The sequence below is a fragment of the Procambarus clarkii genome, chromosome 19 (genome assembly GCF_040958095.1).
Source record: "Procambarus clarkii isolate CNS0578487 chromosome 19, FALCON_Pclarkii_2.0, whole genome shotgun sequence".
In the NCBI taxonomy this organism is placed as follows: Eukaryota; Metazoa; Arthropoda; class Malacostraca; order Decapoda; family Cambaridae; genus Procambarus; species Procambarus clarkii.
Genome location: NC_091168.1, coordinates 16,311,994 through 16,332,041, shown reverse-complemented (window position 1 = coordinate 16,332,041; position 20,048 = coordinate 16,311,994). Strand labels below are relative to the sequence as shown.

Sequence of the window (20,048 nt, the reverse complement as noted above, 5' to 3'; positions counted from 1 at the left end):
AAGGAGCAGACCGAATCAGCCATGTACCGGAACAGTCCAATCTGACGAAAGAGGTGGAGCCACGGAAAATGCTCCAGGTTCAGACACCGAGCAAGCAGTACCTGAAACTAAGGCTGGACTGGCCACCAAGAGGCCACCAGGAAGACTCTGCCGCAGTGAGACTCCAAAATGAGTCAGAATCCGAAGCAACAGCTTGGACCGGGGGAAAGAGGTACAGGTAACCCCCACCTCTACCAGTCCTTCCAAAAGGCGTCCACAGCGACACAGCTCCGCAATTGGGGAAGGGCGCCACATATATCAGGAGACACCGAGACCATGCCGACACAAAGAGGTCCACCTCCGGAAGCCCGTACATCCGGCAGAGCTAACTGAAAGAGTCTGCATCGACTGTCCATTCTACGGACAGGGAAATGAACCGGAGACAGACCATCCGCTAGGACATTAGAACACTCCCCAAATATGAACTGCACGGAGAGCCAAACCCCGAGAATCCAGCAGACGAGTCACTCGAAGCGACCAGCTCCAAAGAGCCAAGGATTAAAGAATACCCCCGCGGTTTAGACAATGAACCACAGAAGAGCAGTCCAAATGGAGCCGGATCGTAGAACCCCGAGCAACCCAGATGCTCCGAAGTGACAGCCAAACCGCCATGAACTCCTGCATTGTGCTGTGAGCCTGATGGAAGGATGGAGCCTATTGCCCCAGGCCAGCCTTTTGGGCACTGGTCACAAAACCCCAGTCGAGAGAGAGGTGAACACATTGAGTGAGAGCTTGGGTAGGCGCCAAGGCATTGAAACCCGAAAAATCCGAAGAGGAAGCCAGCGATGCAGCAACCGACGCAAGGCCTCTGGAGGCTGAACCCAGCAGTTGCAAGAGAGGCAGAAGAAATGGCCCTAAAGGAACCAGAACAGATGCAGAAACCAGATCTGAACTGGTGGGTAAACCAGCACGACAAAGTTGAGACTCCCCGCACAACTGCTAGAGCAACCGCTGAGTAACCCGGGAACCCACCAGAAACAGCTGAAGGCAGGACTGCAGTCGCAGCAATGCCGCAGGAAGTAGAGACATGGAAGTGGTCCGAGAGTCCCACACAAGGTTCGAACCTGGGATGGAACCAGATGGGACTTCTCTATTTCACCAAGAACCCGAACCCGGTGAGCTGGGAAAGAACCACACCCCCTGATGAGCAGACAAGCAGACCAGCTGGGAGCCCACACCTACCAATCGTCAAGGTAGGCCAGAACCCAAACACCTAGCAAGGCGCAAACAGGTCACCACGACCCAGGTAAGACCCCGTGAATACGCAAAGTGCCAGATTCAAGCCAAAAGGAAGGCAACGAAAGTGGTAAGCTTGCTGCCCCACAACGAAACCTAACCAGTCCCTGAGTGTTCACTCTGGGTGAATAGGGACGTGCCAATAAGTGTCCCAGAGGTCTAGACACACCATCCAAGAACCTGGCTCCAAAAGAACCCGGACCTGGACAGAGTGGTCATCCGAAAGGAGGGGCAAGGAATCCAGGGGTTCTGACAGGACAAGTCCCGAATGAACCGAAGATCCACAGTCCAGTCCCGTTTTGGCACTGGAAACGAGCAGAAAACCCACATGAGGGATGGGGTCGTTTCGACCACACCCAAGCGCACCCACTCCAAGATGACCTGACAGAGCGAAGGGGAAGAATCCTGCCCCACCAGTGCCGAACTCCCTGAAGGAGCAGCAGCACAATGCCACCACAGGCTGGACACGACCCAAAACGCCCACAAATCGTGGGACCAGGTGTGATCAAACAGCACGAGCCTATCCCCCTTCAGTGCCCCGTCAACGGGGCGACCCGCGAAAGGGCTGATGCTCCTAATGAGAAGCCGGCCGATGATCAGAGCGAGCACTGCACTGACCAGACAATGCCGGCTCTGAAGGAGGTGACTGCAAAGAAACTAGCACCAAAGGCCCACCTCGACTGGAAGAGCCCCGAGCCCTGGCACGACCCTTCCGAGAGGCCCGAGAATAGGCCACTCCAGAGAAGTAACATCTGACTTGGGATGGCAACTTGGACGAGGCCGCCTGCAGAAAATGAGTGACAGCACTGTCTGCAAACAGCAACAGACAAAAATGTGATGACAACCTAAAAGCCACAAGCACTCAAGTCCACATCCACCAAAGATACCAAAAGGGTGGGAACCTGCACATGCAGCTTCACAAGGTCAACATCCCGAGGAAGCACAGGGGCGAACAGGGAAGTATGGAGCTCCACCGTCCCCCTCCCAGGAAGGGAAAAGCTGCACAGACAGCGGCACGGTGACGGTTGTGATGTCATGCTTGCTTGCTCGTTTTTAGTTTGGGGAGTTCTGTCCAACAATTTGGCTTTCAGTAGTAAAATTTAAACCAGATAGGGGGTTTGTTTTGGTGCACCTATCTTTCTGGGTGTCCTGACCCGGTCGATGGCAGATGGCAGATATAGAATGCTTCCAACCACACTGGGGGGGTGGGGGTGTTTCAATAGGCCATTACTCCTCGTGCCTCTTTGAGGGGGGCCTGTTCTGACTTGTGGTCCCCAGTAGGCCTAAAACCCAGAATAGAACCAGTGAAGAGCAGAGGTGCCATAGGCACAATCAGAGAACACTGTATGAACATCAGAGGTCCACGGTTGTTCAACATCCTCCCAACGAGCATCAGAAATATTGCTGGAACAACTGTGGACATCTTCAAGAGGAAACTACATTGTTTTCTTCAAGGAGTGCCGGACAAACCGGGCTGTGGTGGGTTATCTTGAGATGATTTCGGGGCTTTAGTGTCCCCGCGGCCCGGTCCTCGACCAGGCCTCCATCCCCAGGAAGCAGCCCGTGACAGCTGACTAACACCCAGATACCTATTTTTGCTGCTAGGTAACAGGGGCATAGGGTGAAAGAAACTCTGCCCATTGTTTCTTGCCGGCGCCTGGGATCGAACCCAGGACCACAGGATCACAAGTCCAGTGTGCTGTCCGCTCGGCCGACCGGCTCCCTGTGGGTATGTGGGCCACTCCAAGCAAAAGTCTGGTGGACCGAACTCTCACAAGTCAAGCCTGGCCTCGGGCTAGGCTTGGGGAGTACAAGAACTCCCAGAACCCCATCAAGCAGGTATCAAGCAGGTAACCCCATTCGCTTGATTGATGCCATGGCCTAATTCATTCATATCAGCCTGGATAGCTCCGGGGAGCCGAAGGGGCTCCCCTCAGAAAAGGTTCTTGTTTAAAGATCTTTTAAATCTTAAAGTGCACATATCATTTTAATATCAATCCATGGTGCGCATATCTTCCTAAGATGTCTTTTAGTACCTGCAACATTTTAAACTTTTGCAGGGTGCACAATATGTAATGACAATCTTAGAATTCATTGCTTTATTACACCCAAAGTGACTTGTAGTTAATTGGACATTTTTTCTATGCTCAGGGCATGGGTTTTAACAATAAAGATGATATGTTTTGTCACAGATATAATACTTGATTTATACTAAGTGCATTCCAAGTTTTAGGAATTGAGTCTGTTTTGTTGCACATTTTCATAGAGACTGATATTAACACTATCGCGCCCCAGACATGCGTGCCGCCAACTTAGAGGTCACGTGCTCAACGTGCGCACGAGCGTGCGGGCAAGCACGCAGCGACACTGAAATGTGATACTCGATTCAGTTTTCTCACCTTAATTCTCGAGCTACCTCATTCGTTTTGGTATCATTGTGTTCGCAATTAAATTCCCTACAGGTGTATATGCATATAATGTCCAAAAGCCTTGCGTGATTCCCAACAGCAAAGCCTAAAGTCGGCAAAAGTTACCCGTGAGCGCACAAAGTCAGTATAATGTGTATACTCGTTTCAGTTTTCTGACCTTAATTCTCGTGCTACGTCGTTCATTTTGGTATCATTGTGTTCGCAATTAAATTCCCTACAGATGTGTATAATGTACAAAAGCCCAGCGTGCCTCACCCGCTGGAAAGCCTAAAGTGACTTGTAAACGAGCACCAATTTGTACACCGCAACCTAATGTGTATACTCGTTCAGTTTGATAACATCAATTTTCGTGTTACGTCTTTCATTTTGGTATCAAATTGTTCACAATAAAAAGGCGCGTATTTTAAAACTAGTCCCATAATAATAGAGCAATAACTGGAATTTTAACAAATATTTTAATTCTGGAAGCTCATCATCACAAAATTATTTGTATCGTTCCAGTGTTCTGACAAATTTTTGTGTTACATCTTTTATTTAGGTATCAAATTGTTCACAATGTAAAGATGCATATTTTAAAACTAGTCCCAACATAATAGCACAATAAATAAAATTTTAACAAATACTGTATTTTAAAATTTTGACCAAAAAGTATTTATAATCTTTCAAGTGTTCGGACATCAAGTTTCATGTTACATCTTTCATTTTGGTATCAAATTGTGCACACTCTAAAGGCGCTTATTTTGAGACTATCCCGAGGTCGATCGGATAAAAAACCAGCGTTGAATGTAATGAAACGCCATTTTCTGGGTGAGTCCCGGAGGCTCCCCGGAGCTATCCCAGGCTGATATGCTAATGTCAGACTTTGGCATCAGTCATGTGTATGGAGTTCTTAGGCCTACCGGGGACCACGGCCAGAACCGGGCCCCCTCAGAGAGGCAAGGGGAGCAATGGCCTATAGAAGCCCCCGTGTAGTTGGAAGCATTCTATGTCTGCCATCGACCGGAACAGGCACCCAGAAAGGTAAGCGCCCCAAAACAAACCCCTATTCTGGTTAAAATTGCTACCTAAAACCGAACTAGTGGATAGAACTCCCCAACCGAAAACAAGCAAACTAGTGTGACGTCACACACTGCCGCGCCGCTGTCTGCGCAGCTCCCCCCTCCCCGGGAGGGGGAAGGGGGAGCCCCAGACCCCCCGTGCCGGCTACCCACACCTCAGTTCTTGAGGCTGGATGTCAAAAACGCGAAAAACCGCCGACCGGAGGGAGGGAGGGATGCCGGGGAGCCTCCGGGACTCACCCAGAAAATGGCGTTTCATTACATTCAACGCTGGTTTTCTGGGGGGAGCCCCGTCGGCTCCCCGGAGCTAACTACCCACAGACAGAAAAAGAGGGACTTACCCGGGAGGCGGTCGTCGCTCACCTCTCAACTCGAAGCCGAGACAACTGGCTGCAACCGCTGACCCAAAGCAACACAGGCCCGACGAGGCCCAGGGACATTCACCAGGTAACGAGCAGCCAGGACCCTGTTCGACCGCCAAAATCCCCGCGCCCGAATATCAGACCAAGACATATTCCCAAAGACGGCAGCAAGAGCCGCGAACTTACGAACGTCATGGGCACGGGGATAGACCGCAGGCTGGCTGGACCTAATAACCCTGCCGACGACCTGAGAGACCCGAACCCGCGAACAGGGAAGAAGGGAAACCGGATCAACCCACAGCGCGTCCCCGGACACAGAAGCTGTGGCGCGCAAATAACGGCGAAGCGCCGCAACCGGACACAAAACATGATGCACCCCCGGCCTGACCAACCAAGCATCAACCACCCATGGACCCCTCCAGAACGCAGCAGTCTCATTCTTTGCCAGAAAAGAAGGAGACGGCTGCAAACGAACAAAACTATCACCGCGACCAAAAGAGCAGAAACCCCTGCGCCGGAGGAGAGCATGAAGCTCCCCTACCCGACCCCCAGAGGCCAAAGCCAACAAGAAAAGGGCCTTGGAAAAACAATCCTGGACCGAAGGGGCCACAACGAAACGAGGAGATGAAAGGAAAGCGAGCACTCTGTCCAAAGACCAGGACGGCTCAGGCGACGCATGAGCAGGCCGGAGGCGAAACAATGCACGAGACAGCTTGCGAAACGGCGCAGACGTAACATCGATACCGAAAGCAAGCTGAAGCGGCTCCGCCAGCGCCGCACGATGCGAAGCGACAGTGTTAGGCATAAGATGACGGTCCTGAAACAACCACGAGAGGAAGGACAAGACCACCCAAACAGACAAAGAGCTAACACGACGAAGACGCAAAAAGAAACGGAAGGACCGCCAGGAAACTTCATACTGCCGCCGAGAAGAAGCCCTCAGGTGGGACACCAACAAGGAGGCCACCTGATCACCAGAGATGATGATAGACTCGAGTCAAAAAACCATACGCGAAGACTCGAGGAGAAGATCGAACCAGCTACGTGACGTACCGGCCCGATCTGCTGGAAGAGGCGGAGCCGCGGGAAAACCCTCGGGTTCGGACACCGAGCAACCAGCGCCTGAAACCAAGGCTGGGCCGGCCACCAAGGGGCCAGAAGGACAACTCTCCCCCGGTAAGTCTCTAAGCGAGTCAGGACCTGGAGCAACAGCCGAACCGGGGGAAAGAGGTACAGGAACCCCCACCTCGACCAGTCTAGCCGAAAGGCATCGACCCCGACGGCCTCGCAATCGGGGAAGGGCGCCGCATAAACGGGAAGACGCCGCGACCACGCCGACGCGAAGAGGTCCACCTCGGGGCGCCCGAACGTCTGGCAAAGCCAACGGAAGGACTCGTCATCGACCGTCCACTCCGTGGAGAGGGGAACGAAGCGAGACAGGGCGTCGGCCAAGACGTTGGACACGCCCCGTACGTGAACCGCCAGGAGAGCCAAACCCCGAGAACTCAGCAGACGAGTCACCCGAAGCGACCAACCCCAAAGAGACAAGGACCGCATCGAACCCCCGCGGTTCAGGCAATGAACCACCGGAGAGCAGTCCGAATGGAGCCGAATCGTCGATCCCCGGGCCACCCGAATCCTCCCCAGAGCAAACCACACCGCCGCGAACTCCCGCACCGTACTGTGAGCTCGACGGAAGGACGGATCCCAACGCCCCTGGCCGGCCTGGTGAGCACTGGTCACAAAACCCCAGCCGAGAGACGACGCATCCGTGTACACATCGAGCGAGGGCTCGGGTAGGCGCCAAGGCACTGAACCCCGAAAAACCCGAAGAGGAAGCCGGTGACGCAGCAACCGACGCAAGTCCCCCGGGGGTCGAACTCTGCGATCGCGAGAGAGGCGGAAGGGGGAACCCCGAAGGAACCAGAACAGCCGTCGAAGCCAAACCCGACCCGGCGGGTAGACCACCATCGCGAAGTTCAGGCTCCCGCACAGCCCCTCGAGCAACCGCCGGGTGACCCGAGGGCCCTCCAGAAACAGACGAAGGCGGGACCGCAGCCGCAGGAGAGACTCCGGAGGGAGAGACAAGGAGGCGGTTCGAGAGTCCCACACGAGACCCAGCCAAGTCCGAACCTGAGAGGGAACCAGATGGGACTTCCTCCAGTTCACCAAGAACCCGAACCTGGCGAGCTGGGAAAGAACCAAATCCCTGGCTAGCAAGCAAGCTGACTGGCTGGGAGCCCAAACCAGCCAGTCGTCGAGGTAGGCCAACACCCGAACACCTAAGAGACGCAAACGAGCCACCACAACCCGTGTAAGGCGTGTGAACACGCGAGGTGCCAGGTTCAACCCGAAATGGAGACAACGAAAGCGGTAACTCAGACGCCCCACTACAAAACCGAGCCAGTCCCTGAACCGCGGATGAATCGGGACATGCCAATAAGCGTCCCGGAGGTCCAGGGACACCATCCAAGCTCCCGGCTCCAAGAGGAGCCGAACCTGAGACAGCGTAGTCATCCGAAAGGAGGGGCAATGAACCCAGGGGTTCAGACGGGACAAGTCCAGAATGAACCGCAGGTCCGCGCAGTCCCGTTTCGGAACCGGAAACAGACGGGAAACCCATCTGAGGGACGACGTCGTTTCGACGACGCCCAAGCGTACCCACTCCAAGACGACTCGACAGAGCGCAGGGGAAGAAGCCTGCCCTGCCAGCCCCGACCCCCCAAAGGGGGGAGGGGCCACCCAACGCCACCGCAGGCCGCGAGACACGACCCGAAAGGCCCACGAATCGTGGGACCAGGCGCGGGCGAACAGCGCAAGCCGCCCCCCCATCGCCCCGTCAAGGGGGCAAACCGCGAAAGGGCCGGCGACCCTTACGAGACACAGAACCCCGCACAGCGCGAACACCGCGCCGACCAGACGAGGGAGGGTCCGCAGGAGGAGCCAACCCCAAACCTGACACCAGAGGCCTACCACGACGAGAGGAACCCCGAGCCCTGGCACGACCTTTCCGGGAAGACCCACCCCGGGACCCCCGGAAAACCAACAAGTCCGACATCGGACGACAAGCCGCCGACGCAGCCTGAATAAACTGCGCCACGGCCGACTCCCCAAACAGGAGAGGACAAAAAGGTGAAGAACGCCTAAGAGCCAGAGCCCAAGCAGATTCCACGGAGGAACCCAGCACCGCCTGCCGACACGCGAGACGGGAAGCATAGAACAGGGAAACCGCATCCCGCAAAATCGGCGTGAACAGCTTCAACAAGGCAGCCGACGAACGCGCAGCCGAGGACAAGGTGCCGGACCCCGGGACGGACCCAAGCGTCCCCACATCCTCCACGAGCCAATCCGAAGACAGCTCCAGGAGGGAAAAGAACCGCAAGGCCGAACACAAAAGGCCCCGGGCGCGCAAGTCCTCCGCCACGAGCGCCGCCGAAAGGGAGGGAACCTGCACATGGAGCTGAAGAACGCCCACATCGCGGGGAAGGGCAGGGGCAAACAAGCACTCATTCAGGTACTCAAGTTCACCCCCCAGGAAAACCTGAAGCACCGTGGAAGCTTCCCGCCACTCCAGCGTGCGGGAACGACAGAAGGAATGCCAGGAATCCAGACCAAACAAGGGGCAGTCTGCTAGCCAGGACGACTCCGGAACCTCGTAACGGAGCCAGAAAGGGAACGAAGTCCCAAACCTGAACGTGGACGGATCCATTTCCGAGGCATAATCCGGGTCACGCAGGAGGTAAGCTGCAAAGGCCGCTCGCACCACACCAGGTTGGATGCGATAAGCCGAAAACCTCTGGAAGGACGGAACCGACGTACCCGGGGGAACACGGAACCGAACCCGGGGAGGGGCCGACACCAAATCCAACTCATACGCAGAGGGGGGAAAAGAAAACCCCACTCCTTGTAACAATAAGCCCCGCTCAGTGGGAAGAAAAACCCAGGCGGGGTCCAGCGGGGCCCAAGGCCCCCAAGTCAGCCCCTTCCCAGCCTCGAGGTCCGTCACCACAGGACCCGAGGCCGAGTCCTCTCCCCAAGCCCCGACCCCACAAGACAAGGACGGAGCAGCCGGAAAAGCTGGAGGAAGGTGGGCCCACTGGTCAGACCCTGAAGCTTCGGCCGGGAGACAAGACTCGAATGCCTCTGCCGCCCCCCCGGAAGGGGCAACCCCCGAAGCTGCCCGAGTCTCGAGATCAAGTAACCCCTGCTCCGACCCCGAAACCCTCAGACGCTTCGGGGCCGGAAGCAGGGGCGGGGGACCAGAACGAACAGAAGGGGAAGGACGAGGAGGTGCGGACTGAACCAGGATCGAAGCGACCCCCACCCCCAAGTCCGGGTCTCGAAAAGCAAAGCGGGGCAGCCCCGGGGCATCCGGGGAAGCAACCAACCGAGCGCGTTGCAACAGACGAAACCTAGACTGCAACGCACGTGCCGCCCGTACCCGAATAGAATCATCAGAGGATTGGGTAAATTGAGTCACAAGCAAGCAGCAACACTCACAGGACTCAGGGTCGAAAGTATCACCGACCCAACAGGCAGCGTGGCAGAGGCAAAAACAATGAGGGTCACCCTGAGACAAGGGGACCGAGCAACCCTCAAACTCGCACACAGCGAGTGGGGACTCCGGGGTCACATCCATCGGACCCACGCGCCCCCTAGGGGATTCCCAGGGTCCTGAGCGTTTACTTTAAGAGGACTCGCGCTCAGGTAGTCCCAGGCAGGGTGCTGCAAATCGGCGCCCAAAACTACCAAGCAAACTTCTAAAGCTGAACCCCAGGGACGTGTACACTCACGGGGACCTAGCAGGGGGCGCCATCGAGGAGAACAGTGGAAGGGCAAAAACAAACTGAATAAAATGACAGAACCCCCCACCAGGCAAAAACAAAAAGAAAAACAAAACCCCGCAAGAGGACAGCGAACCCCAAGGAACAGAGCCGGCCGCGATGTCGGGAAATACAAGCTGAGCAGCACCCTGCGCCCCTACCAGTGCAAACTGCCTCTTACCTGCCGGTAACAAGGGAGAACAGAACACCCAAGAGCCCAACAGGCGGCCGAAAAACCGAAAGGTAAAACGGACCAGCAGAGGCAGACCCCGAGGAGCCTGTGGAAGGTGGCCCCAAGCCCCAAGGCAGTACTTACAGGGCACCTAGGGAAGGCAGCCCTAGGCGCATGCAGCCCGAGTACTGAAGATAACTCCTGGCTCTCGCACCCACAAAACTAACACCACACGCAAAGCACAGTGCAGTAGCGACACCGGAGCCAGAGCACACGACCATCGCCTATAGCATCAGCCTCAAGAACTGAGGTGTGGGTAGCCGGCGCGGGGGGTCTGGGGCTCCCCCTTCCCCCTCCCGGGGAGGGGGGAGCTGCGCAGACAGCGGCGCGGCAGTGTGTGACGTCACACTAGTTTGCTTGTTTTCGGTTGGGGAGTTCTATCCACTAGTTCGGTTTTAGGTAGCAATTTTAACCAGAATAGGGGTTTGTTTTGGGGCGCTTACCTTTCTGGGTGCCTGTTCCGGTCGATGGCAGACATAGAATGCTTCCAACTACACGGGGGCTTCTATAGGCCATTGCTCCCCTTGCCTCTCTGAGGGGGCCCGGTTCTGGCCGTGGTCCCCGGTAGGCCTAAGAACTCCATACACATGACTGATGCCAAAGTCTGACATTAGCATATCAGCCTGGGATAGCTCCGGGGAGCCGACGGGGCTCCCCCCAGAAAATGAATTTTATACAAATATTTTTGGAGTAAATGCGAGTCCTGTCCTGGGCTAGGACTCGAGAGAAAAAAAGTGGAGTCATCGGTGTGCAAAGCGAGCGATAGTGTTAAAATATTTATAAAAAAAAAGAGGACAGCGACTTCAATAACTCACTTGGTGGAGCAAGATGTAAGTAGCATCTCGGTTCTTGATGACATCCTTATCATTTTCACGACCCAGGCGGAGAAGACTAGACGATGCAAGCTGCAAAACAGAAAATTCATGTACAGTACACCTGAAGTAATTTCCAATTAATCTAAAAATATGCTGATTTAACAACCATCTCTTTCTTACTACTGCACAATCTATTATATAATATTCTGTTTGAGAATTAAGCCAATACCACTATTGAACCAAATACAGTTGGACCCGCATTATCTAGCTCTCGCTTTTCTGGATTCTTGGGTTATCCAGACATAAAACTATCCAGCTCTCCAGCCCTATCATCCAGATGGATATCTGGATAATCTGGTTATTGGGGGCCCTCATAATCCTGCAAGTCTCTGCATCACTTAGGAAAATGTATAAAAAATATCATCACATAATCCAACCAAATAAGCCAATCAAATGATATGGAAAAAATTTTGTATGACAGGCAAACATGGCACAATGTATATCCATAATTATCCAAATCAACTGGTACCTCTAAATATTCAGATAATTGAAGAAAAGATTGTGTGAAATCAGATTATAGGCTAGGTCAGGTTGACTGTGAGGTACCTCAAGGCATCTCTGCATACCAACACTGCTTAATGTGCATCTCTTCAGAGGATCTCTATTAAATCTTATTTTAAGGAGCATTCTATTTCTCAAATTATGCATTTTATTAAAGGTGAGATAACATGAGAAGAACATAATGCATGTAGATAAACACAGTAATACACACTTCCTGTCATACGGATTTCTGTACTGTAATTAACAACTGTGTAATCTTCAACACAATGTTTGTTTACAATTTGGATTTAAAATAAAAAATCCATTGGGAATATGGTTATACAGTAATCTGTTAACTAGCTTTGACCAATGTGTACATATTTTCTACATTTTAAATATGGGAATGAATTAATAGCCTGTCATATAAACTTGGAGCACATATTTATGACAACTCTACTATAAATATCAAATAACATAATTTAAAAAAATGTCTGTATATTACCGCCAGGAACTCCTTTAGTCTTTCCTCAATATCTTGACCACGTCCACAGTATGTGAAGAGTGCTGCAAACAATGTGTTGACAGCTTGGGCTAAACAATGTGAATTGTTTGCATGTGCAGCATATGCTGTCTTATAGACCTGCAAAAGTGAGAAAATATTAATCATTCCTCTGCAGTTACTCTCACAGAGCAGCAACACTTGGTGGCCATCTCTAAATCACCACATTGTTACTTCAGCTTCTGATGTTTCCATTCATTATTTTCTTATACTGTAGTACCTTATTTCTCCCTTTGCCTTTAATACTTTCCCATTTCTTTATGCACTTTCAAGAAGTCCTCAACCCTTCCATACATCTGTTTTGAGTGAAAGCAAATAGTGGTGGCTTCAGCTAATTAATTAATTAATTAATCAATTGACCAAGGCAAATGCAAAACTCTTCCAGAAAATATTTCATGCCTTAAGGGTTTTTCTAAGAACAGTGACAATGGTGTAAGCAATGATATATGAGCACTTTACACTTAACCACTTAACTGCGCCAACCGAGTATTCTCGGTCAGCGGGAAACTGCGCCAACCGAGAAAACTTTCTTTGATTTTTCAGTACCAATTCTAAATGTGCACGAGGTTGGTTGTGTACGAAATGGACTCTTAGGACCTCCAGTGAGAGGCAGCCATCTTGGAAAAAATTCCCAGAATGCCCTACGGCTGCTGGCTGGGTTAGTACTGAATGAGCAACCATGGGTGGCGCACGCACCTCTGGCTCCCAAACACCTGTCCGACGCGGTGTTCAAAGATAACGCTCTATCGGTGAAATTCAACTTTATTGTTTGAAGAACATAAGGGTCATAATATTGGTGAAGCTAGGCGCAACAAGGACCTAACACACAGGTCGGACGCCAGTGATACAACACTTATGAGGACGATACAGCGAGCGCATCCAGTTGTAGCTCTGAGCGTCACCCTTGCAATCCTATGCTGTCTCCAATTTATTTAGAAGATAAATAGATGAATCGTTTTCTGCGTTCAGTGATGATGCATCTGATACAAGTAGCATAGATGAACAGTGTTAGCGGCTTCCATGGTGGTGTTTCCCATAGAAATTTTGAAGAATACCTGAATCTCTTCCTGACTGACTGACGTCGGCTCCCCGGAGATTTTACCAGGCTGATATGCTAATGTCAGACTTTGGCATCAGTCATGTGTATGGAGTTCTAGGGCCTACCAGGGACCACAGCCAGAACCTGGCCCCCTCAGAGAGGCAAGGGGAGCAATGGCCTATAGAAACCCCCCGTGTGGTTGGAAGCATTCTATGTCTGCCATCGACCGGGTCAAGCATCCAGAAAGGTAAGCATTCCAAAACAAACCCTATTCTGGTTAAAATTGCTACCTAAAGCTGAACTAGTGGATAGAACTCCCCCAATAGAAAACAAGCAAACTAGTAAGACGTCACAAGTCACTGCGCCGCTGTCTGCGCAGCTCCCTCCTCCCCGGATGGGGGAAGGGGGAGCCCCAGACCTCCCACGCCGGCTATCCACCCATCAGTTCTGAGGCTGGATGTCAAAACACGCGAAAAACCGCCGACCAGAGGGAGGAAGGGTTGCCGGGGAGTCTCCGGGTCTCACCCAGAAAATGGCGTTTCATTACATTCAACGCTGGTTTTCTGGGGGGAGCCCCGTCTGCTCCCCGGAGCTAACTACCCACAGAGGGAGGTCAAAGGGACGGAACCGGGAGGCGGACACCACGCACCCCCCACGGAAGCGAGACAACCGGCAGCAAACGCCAACCCAAGGCGCCACAGCTCCGAAAAGTCCCGGGAACAACACGAGAACAACGAGCAGCAAGGCCCCCGTACGAACACCAATGATCCATGCCCGAATAACCGCAAGGACACATCACTCAGATGACAGCGAGAACAGCGAAGCTACGAATGCCACTGGCATGGGGGAAGAACACAGGCAGTTTAGCCGCAAGAACACAGATGACAACCCGGGACACCACCACCAGCAAACCACGGAAGAACAGAACCTGGATCAACGCAAAACGCTCCCCGAACACAGATGCCGTGGCACGCAAATAACAGCGGAGGGCTGCCATTGAACACAAAACACGACACACCCTCGGCCCTGACCAACTAAGAACCAACAAACCAAGGACCCATCCAGAACGCAGCAGCCCCACCCCGCACCAGAAAAGATGGAGACTGCCGCCACTGAACAACCAAAACAATAAAACCAAAGGAGCAAGAAAACTCAGCGACCCGACCCCCAGAGGCAAATGCCAAAAGGAAAAAAGAGCCGACGAAAAAACAAACCGGAACCGAAGGGGCCCTACCAACCGAGGAAAAGACAGAGCACGCTGACCAGAGACCAGGACGGTGCAAGCAGCGCACGAACAGGCCGGAGGTGAAACGATGCACGAGACAGCTTACTAACGGTGCAAAAGCAACACCAAGACTGAAAGCAAGCCGAAGCAGCTCCGCCAGCGCCGCACGAAAGAGGCGACAGTATGTGGCAAGACGAAGGCCCCCAACCCCCACCAGAAAACCAAGCCGATGCTAACTAGAGTAGCCACCTAAGAAGAGACAGGAAAAGGAAGGACCGCCAAAATACCCCATACTGCCGCCAAGAGAAGTACGCAGGTGGGACACCTACCACAAAGCCACCCGACCACCACCCGGAGGCGAGACCGCGAGGCAGAATGTAAGCAGCCCCGACAAGGCCCCTCCGAGCCCAGGGAAAGGCGGAGCCGCAGGAAGATCTCGGGCGCGACCACCGAAACCTAAGCGGCACAAGGAGATGGAACGTCTGCCGAACAGAAAACTCCGCAAAGCAAGCAAGCCCGCCAGGAGTTCAAAAACGACGGGTCCGACGCGAGACATCGCAAGACCCCGAAAAACCAACCGGCAGGGCAAGCTAGGAAACCAAAGAAGGCGGAAGGGTTGCCGCCAGAACAGTACCCGAACCAAGGGGTACGAGCAGCTGCAACAGACCGAGACAAAGAAGCACACCACAGGACACAAGCCGAAAAAACGCCCTAAGAAGCCAAGGAACACACGCCGAACACCCCTGCAGCAGAGGAGGAAACAAGGGAATGCACAAGGAAATGGAGCGGTGGAAACCGACCAAAGGAGATGCCAGGAAAACGAATGGGAAGAGGCAAGATGAAAGAGCTGAAGCACAAAAAAACAACAACAAGAAAACAGGAAAACAACCAGGGGTGGACAATCAGGCTGGGACAAAAACCCCATGCACATTTGTTATATGACAAAGAGTGCTGGGAAGACGGGACACCACGAGCGTAGCTCTCATCCTGTAACTACATTTAGGTAATTACATGACCAGGGCCAAGCCAGGGACCCGAAGACCACGAAAAAAAAACAAGCAAACCCCCATACGCAAACCCTAGGCACAAAACAGTCGCAAAGTGCCACACCACAACTGGACACAGGAACAAGGACATGCCACCGCGAAACATGTTACCAATGCACACGTGCAGCAGCAGCAACAGGCACCACCGCAACATGCAACATTTAAATAGCAACTCTTCTGCAAAGGCAGAGAACAAAGCAGGCAGACCCCAGACAGGGCCAACGGAGACACGACAGAACCCAGCAGGCCCAGAAACCTGCACACCAGGCGACCGACGGCATAGAACCCCGCTCGATACCTGCTGGATGGGGTACAGGAAGCTCATTTACACCCCAAGCCCGGCCCGAGGCTAGGCTAGACCGGCCAGAGGGTGGCCCACCAGGCAGCTGCTTGGAGCAGCCCGCAGGCCCACATACCCCTCACAACCTGGATGGGATGGAACTTCGAGTCGAAAACAGGCTACTGTCCTGCCCTGGAAGTCCACGGACGTACCGGCAATATGGCATATGCTCGCAAGTAGATCGTGTAACAACCACAGACCTCTGATGGTTATACAGTGTTCCCCGATTGTGCCTATAGCACCACTGCACTCAACTGGTACTATCCCGCAAGTTCTTCCAGATAGGCGGGACCCAAGAGCCAGAGCTCAAACTCTGCAAGCACAACCAGGAGAGCCCTACCAGGTGAGTACATAACCAGCACCACAACCCACACACATAATATTTATTGTGTACATAAATGATCTACCAGTTGGTATACAGAATTATATGAACATGTTTGCTGATGATGCTAAGATAATAGGAAGGATAGGAAATTTAGATGATTGTCATGCCCTTCAAGAAGACCTGGACAAAATAAGTATATGGAGCACCACTTGGCAAATAGAATTTAATGTTAATAAATGTCATGTTATGGAATGTGGAATTGGAGAACATAGACCCCACACAACCTATATATTATGTGAGAAATCTTTAAAGAATTCTGATAAAGAAAGAGATCTAGGGGTGGTTCTAGATAGAAAACTATCACCTGAGGACCACATAAAGAATATTGTGCAAGGAGCCTATGCAATGCTTTCTAACTTCAGAATTGCATTTAAATACATGGATGGCGAGATACTAAAGAAATTGTTCATGACTTTTGTTAGGCCAAAGCTAGAATATGCAGCTGTTGTGTGGTGCCCATATCTTAAGAAGCACATCAACAAACTGGAAAAGGTGCAAAGACATGCTACTAAGTGGCTCCCAGAACTGAAGGGCAAGAGCTACGAGGAGAGGTTAGAAGCATTAAATATGCCAAAACTAGAAGACAGAAGAAAAAGAGGTGATATGATCACTACGTACAAAATAGTAACAGGAATTGATAAAATCGACAGGGAAGACTTCCTGAGACCTGGAACTTCAAGAACAAGAGGTCATAGATTTAAACTAGCTAAACACAGATGCCGAAGAAATATAAGAAAATTCACCTTCGCAAATAGAGTGGTAGACGGTTGGAACAAGTTAAGTGAGAAGGTGGTGGAGACCAAGACCGTCAGTAATTTCAAAGCGTTATATGACAAAGAGTGCTGGGAAGACGGGACATCACGAGCGTAGCTCTCATCCTGTAACTACACTTAGGTAATTACACTTAGGTAATTACTACTCCGGAAGGAGAATTCCCCGAGACTGCTCGAGTCTCAACACTATCAAACCCCGCCCCGATCCTACAGACGGTAAGGAACCGGATGCAGGCAGGGAGGGGGATCCAGGGGAAAGACAAGGAGGCGTGGAAGGAACCGAAGCAACCAACACCCCCAAATCCCAACACGAACCAAAACGAGGCAGCCCCAGGGCTCCTGGGGAGTAAACCACGAGAGCGTTGCCACCACCAAGGCTCAAAGTGCAACGCCCCTACTGCCCACACCCGCTTAGTAAGCACAACTGGGTAACCGAGCCACAATGAGCAACAAAACTCGCAGGACTCCGGGACGAATTTGTCACCGACCCCACAGGCAGCAGACGGAGGCAAAACAAAGTCACCCAGAGACAAAGGGCGAGAGCAACCCTCAAACTCGCTGGAAGCGAGGGGGGGAGGGGGAGGCTCTGGGGTCACATCCATCGGACCCACGCACCCCCAGGGGGTTCTCAGGGTCCCGAGCGTGTACTATAAGAGGACTCGCGCTTAGGTAATCCCAGGCAGGGTACTGCTAACCGGCGCCCAAAGCTATCAAACAACTTTCTAAGAGCTGAACCCCCGGGACGTGTACTCTCACAGGGACCTAGCAGGGGATACCACCAGAAAATACTCAAAACACAAGGGACACAAGGGGCAAGAACGAAGGCAGACCCCCCACCAGGTAGATAAAACAAAAAGAAAAAGAAAACCCCCACAAGAGGCCAGCGTACCCAAGCGGAACAGAGCCAGCCGCCACGATTGGTAAAGACAAGGTGCACAGTACCCTGCGCCCCACCAGTGCAAAACTGCCCCTTACCCTAAGGCGAACAAGGGAGACAGAACACCCGAGCACACAAAGAGCGGCCGAAAACCAAGCAGTAAACGGCCTAGCAGGGGAAGGACCCAAGGATCTTGTGGAAGGTGGCCCCAAGCACCAAGGGCAGTACTTACAGGGCACCTAGGGAAGGAAACCCTAGGCGCATGCAGCCCGAGTACTGGAGACACACTCCCGGCTCACGCACCACCTAGAAGACGGACACTACACTCTAGGTACAGTGCTGAAACAACTACTGGAGCTGGAGCACTTAACCAGTGCCTATAGCATCAGCCGAAGAACTGATGGGTGGATAGCCGGCGTGGGAGGTCTGGGGCTTTCCCTTCCCCCTCCCGGGTTTGGAGAGCTGCGCAGACAGCAGCGCGGTGACGTGTGACGTCATACTAGTTTGCTTGTTTTCTGTTGGGGAGTTCTATCCACTAGTTCAGCTTTAGGGGAGCTGGTCGGCCGAGCGGACAGCACGCTGGACTTGTGGTCCTGGGTTCGATCCCAGGCGCCGGCGATAAACAATGGGCAGAGTTTCTTTCACCCTATGCCCCTGTTACCTAGCAGTAAAATAGGTACCTGGGTGATAGTCAGCTGTTACGGGCTGCTTCCTGGGGGTGGAGGCCTGGTCGAGGACCGGGCTGCGGGGACACTAAAAAGCCCCGAAATCATCTCAAGATAACCTCAAGATAGGTAGCAATTTTAACCAGAATAGGGGTTTGTTTTGGAATGCTTACCTTTCTGGATGCTTGACCCGGTCGATGGCAGACATAGAATGCTTCCAACCACACGGGTGTTTCTATAGGCCATTGCTTCCCTTGCCTCTCTGAGGGGGCCAGGTTCTGGCCGTGGTCCCTGGTAGGCCCTAGAACTCCATACACATGACTGATGCCAAAGTCTGACATTAGCATATCAGCCTGGTAAAGCTCCGGGGAGCCGACGGGGCTCCCCCCAGAAAACACTGGGGCCAAAGTGACAGTGGCACACCAGTAAATATATGAAGAGAACTGATGGTGGAGCAACCTGTGAGCAATGGCCTGCCCCCTCCTCTCCCCAAACGAGAGGGGAGAGTGGGGCAAAGAAGTGTGCGCTAGCTTTATAACATTTTCAATTGTTTTATTTACATAAAGTTTACAGAGTTCTATGGCCGTTATGAGTCTGTAGGAGCTGTGGTTTGTTTTGTCTCACTGACTTTCTGGGTGCCTTCCTTCCTGGTGGTATGCCTGCAAAACATATGAGAGATTATCCCACAAATGTCATCACTGCTGTTATACCGGAAGGGGACTCCCCTTCCACAAACTAACACCTCTCCTCCTCCCCTCTTTCTCACTGTCTTTCCATATGCCAACAAGAGTCCTCAATAAAGGTAAGGTATCCTAAGAGCATTATTCTGTATAAAATGTATTTTTTAGTTAATATACTTGGGGGTGTGGAACGGATTAATTCAATTTACATTACCTGTATTTCTCATGGGAAAATTTGTTTTGGTTTTCGTACCGTCTCTGGGAGTGTTTTAACTACGAAAACTGAGGTACCCTTGTACTTGTACATACTGCAGTACCAAATATAAGTAATAGTGTGTATAAAATGTATTTTTAAGTTAATATTTTTGGGGTGTGGAATGGATCAAGTTAAATTTACATTATTTCTTATGGGAAAATCCGTTTCGGTTTTCGAACTTCTCCTGGGAACGAATTAAATTTGAAAACGGAGGTTCCACTGTACAGTAAATACGTACAGTACTGTACTATGCAGTTAGCACTGTATTGAATATGTAGCTCTGCTGTATTTTGAGAGCTACATAAACTATAGTTTATGAAAACTATTGTAAACTAAAATTACTACAATATTAATTTTAACTCTATCACTGTGTACTTAAATTTAACACTTGTTCTAACTGTTCACTCCACACACAATGTTCTTAACACTTTCGCCCGGGCATGACGCAGCATTGCGTCATCCGTTTATTGTCGGTAATGCCGGGGATGACGCAGCATTGCGTCATCCACTTTAAATAATCGCCAAAAATCAGGTTTTTATCCGATTTTTTGGGGACTGGTTTTAAAATGCGCGCCGATGTCTTCCCTTTTTCTTTGTTGTGCCTCGTGGACCGCAGGCGGCTCGGCACACTCCGTCGGCTCATTGTTTTCGCTACACTGTTGTGACCAA

The 20,048-nt window shown here is 52.0% G+C and overlaps 1 protein-coding gene across 1 annotated transcript in view; it reads right to left on the bottom strand.

The window, feature by feature from the left end:
• Hem (Nck associated protein 1 Hem) overlaps positions 1-20,048 on the bottom strand; it is a 297,069-nt gene that overhangs the window by 4,920 nt on the left and 272,101 nt on the right. The window contains 2 exon segments of the mRNA XM_045741430.2: positions 10,995-11,084; positions 12,037-12,174. Of these exon segments, the coding sequence (XP_045597386.2) occupies positions 10,995-11,084; positions 12,037-12,174 (228 nt within the window).